Source organism: Mus pahari, chromosome 14 (genome assembly GCF_900095145.1).
Source record: "Mus pahari chromosome 14, PAHARI_EIJ_v1.1, whole genome shotgun sequence".
Taxonomy (NCBI): Eukaryota; Metazoa; Chordata; class Mammalia; order Rodentia; family Muridae; genus Mus; species Mus pahari.
In genome coordinates, this window is record NC_034603.1 from 2518055 (window position 1) to 2521633 (window position 3579).

The 3579-nt window shown below is 44.7% G+C and overlaps 1 protein-coding gene across 1 annotated transcript in view; it reads right to left on the minus strand.

Moving 5' to 3' along the window:
• Gabrp (gamma-aminobutyric acid type A receptor pi subunit) overlaps positions 1-830 on the minus strand; it is a 21723-nt gene extending 20893 nt beyond the window's left edge. Inside the window, exon 1 of the mRNA XM_029546238.1 lies at positions 724-830. Coding sequence (XP_029402098.1) covers positions 724-776 — 53 coding nt within the window. The 5' untranslated portion in view covers positions 777-830. The remainder of the gene's footprint in view (positions 1-723) is intronic.
• Between the last annotated feature and the right edge of the window lie 2749 nt (positions 831-3579).

Here is a 3579-nt window from a genome sequence, read left to right on the forward strand (position 1 = left end):
CCTGCCTCTGCCTCCCGAGTGCTGGGATTAAAGGCGTGCGCCACCACGCCCGGCTTCATGTTTTCTACTTAGTGAGTTATATTTCCATTTTCTTTCTCACTTGCTATAGAGAAAACTCTCATGATAATTGGCAAACCCTCCAAGTATCTTTTTTTTTAAAAAATTGATTGATTGATTGTGTGTGTGTGTATGTATGCACAGGCATATGTACCTGTACATGCACATCATGTCTTTCTTTATTTCTCTCTACCTATTTCTTTGAGGCAGAGTCTCTCCCTGAACCTGGGACTCAATTTTCTTGGCCAGGCTGGAAGATAGAAACCCCCAGAGACCCTCTTATCTTCTTCTGACTCGGAAGCCCCAAAATTTACTTGCATTTATGGGGTGCCAAGCTTGTTACAAGGGCACTGGAACCTGGACTCCAGTCCTCTTGATTACACAGTAAGCACCCTTAACCACTGAGCCATCTCCCCTATTTCTTTCACCAAGGGCCTTACAAAAACAAACAAAAACTACAAGTCTATCTACCTGTGACCATTTCAGAAACTTGTTCTCTAAAACAGAATGGACCACAGAGACCTTGTTGTTTTGGTGCTTTGGGAAATGAGGGACTAGGTTTTGGCTTGCCACGAGTTAAGTGGGAAATGCTTGCAAGCCTTCCTGTCACATGGTCATACCAGAGCAGCTCACTCTGGGCCGTTCTAAGGTAGTGCCGCCGCTCACCTCTGAGTGAGGAGACTCAGATACAGGAAGGCCAAATAGAGGCTGTAGCTCATGTTGAAGGAGCTGTTTCACACACAAAGAGGTTGAAGAAGGAATCACCTAGGGAGACAAAATGGAGCGAGGTGAGGGGGACAGTCCAAAGGTTCACTACCTCCAGCCCGTCCATCTCTGTGAGTTGCCAGGCACAGTATTTTCCCAACATGCATGGAGAGCAGCCTCTTTGCAACCATTTAGTTTAGCACCTGCCCCTGTGTACAGTCATTTGGAAGGCTAATATTTTACCCATCCCAGATATGAGTGAAGTTTATACAATGACTCATTAGAACCGGCACCCGTAGCCAGTCCACGGCACATATCTGTCTGTGTATTCGAGGAGCCCCACACTGTCCTTACTGCACGCCTGTTCTAACACCTCCAACTCTGCATTCTTGCTGACCAAACCAGACATTGTCCTGTTTAGTCTAGCGTCCAGACCTTCCAGGAATGTTGCATTCTTACCTAACCTTCCCTTGCACAGCGGGCAGGTCCATCCCTGTCTTATATCAAGGAAACAGGTTCAAGGACAGCACATTCAACCCACTAATGCCAGAGGTGAGTTCGAATCTAGAGCTGGCTGCCTTGTCTGATTCTTCCAGGACCAGCCACAGCCTATGCTTTCCTGGGCCTGAAGATGCTCAACATCCTCATAATCTCCTATACCCCATTGAAGGAGTCCTGACACCATTCGACTGCTGTGTGCCAATGTGCACAAGAGGACCGTTGAACAACACGCTCCAGAGGCCTGGCTCCCTCGGGTGTGGGATCTACAGACAGACATCCGCCAGAGAGCAGGGGTAGCTAGCAAACGAGCAGTCCTGGACATGCTATGCTGGTGACACGGCAGGGTGGTAGCCTCAAGTTCAGGCCCCTTCCTAGGTATTCCATTCTGGGTACCTACTTACCTGTGCTAACCCTGGTGAGTCCTCCCACTCTCTAGAATGTAAGAGATCTAGAGCTTTGGGCCATATTGAGCCACTTATTTATTAAATAACATGCTGTTGACAAAAAACAATAATTGCTCATTATAGAAATAAAAATGAACAAAAGTTCATTAAGACAGAAGTGTATATTGTAGTGTATGCCAGGGCAGATGTACAGGTTTTTTTTTTTTGTTGTTGTTGTTGTTTTTTTTTTGTTTTTTTTCAAGACAGGGTTTCTCTGTATACCCTTGGCTGTTCTGGAACTCACTCTGTAGACCAGGCTGGCCTCGAACTCAGAAATCTGCCTGCCTCTGCCTCCCGAATGCTGGGATTAAAGGCGTGCACCACCACGCCCGACTTGTATAGGTTTTTTTTTTTAAAGATGTATTTATTTATTTATTTATAATATATAAGTACACTGTAGCTGTCTTCAGACACAGCAGAAGAGGGCATCAGATCTCATTACAGATGGTTGTGAGCCACCATATGGTTGCTGGGATTTGAACTCAGGACCTCTGGAAGAGCAGTCAGTGTTCTTAACCACTGAGCCATCTCTCCAGCCCCAGATGTATAGTTTTATGATATTTATTTTTATTTTATGTGTATGGGTTGTTTTTGCTGGCATGTGTGTCTATGCACCATATGCATGCAGTGCCCATGGAGGCCAGAAGAGGGTGCAAAATTGTCTTGGAACGGGAGTTACAGAGGGCTGGCTGTTAGCTGTATGTGGGTACTGGGATTTGAACCCAGGTCCTCCAGAAGAGCAGTCAGTGCTCTTATCCACTGAGCCATGGCTTCAGCCCCAGTACACATTTACAGATAGGAACAAACATGTCCCTATGGTGTGGGATGCTGAGAGTAGGTACAGTCCTCTGTGTGTAGGGAGTTCACTCTCAGTATGTTCCTGAAACTGCTTTAAAGAAAAAAATAAAAAAAGAAAGAAAAAAAAGAAAGAAATTGATTTTAAAAGACCTGTCTCAAGAAACAAAAGAAATGCTTAGTCCCTCTGTCATTTCTCATACCTCAGATGTTGCTGTTAACAATGGTTTTTATCCCAACATACACCTGTATTACAAACACACACACACACACAGTTCTGTATAAAAAATTAAAAAGGGAAGTTGAGTGCTTTTTCCCGTTGTTATTGCTTTCTATCTATCTATCTATCTATCTATCTATCTATCTATCTATCTATCTATCTATCTATCTATACACATTTACGTATAAAAACTGAAAAGCAAAGTTGTTACTCTTGTCCTTTGTTGTCCCATAAGGGTAGGACAGCTGCAGTTTTTTGAACACTTGCTACCGGTTTCCTGAGCTAAGCCCCTCTCCAGTCTTCACAGACCTCTGACCTAACTGAGATGATTCTCATTTACAAAGGAGAGAGCTGAGGCTTTGAGAGGAAGTGATGTCCCCAGGGTTACACAGCAGGTAAGGGGCAGCTCAAGTGTAAGTAGCTGATCCGTCTTTCCCTTAGCCACAGCAACCAGAAAGGAGCTCTTGTTGCCTCCCTAGTCCTTAAGACAGCAGGGTTGCTCATACCATGAGCATGCAAACACTTTCGTGCCACGTGTCCTACTTATGAATACCAATTATTTTCAAAATGTCTACTTTGATAAAGTCAGCACTGACCACCTTGGCATGCAAGATATACTCTATCCTGTTCCTTTTCACGTGGAAAAAAGGTGGCTGGGGGTGGAGCTCTAAAGACTGATAAAGAAATGGAGGCTTGCTCATGACCACTGGAAAGCACTCACCAAAAACATCCGCTGTAAAACCAGCATTCATGCTTGCTTTCTCTCATGCTTCTCCTTGCCCCCAGCATACCATTTAAGAGGGTCCATGGAACGGCTTGCGTACCCTCCATCTCTTTAGCGTTTTAAAGGTTAAGTGA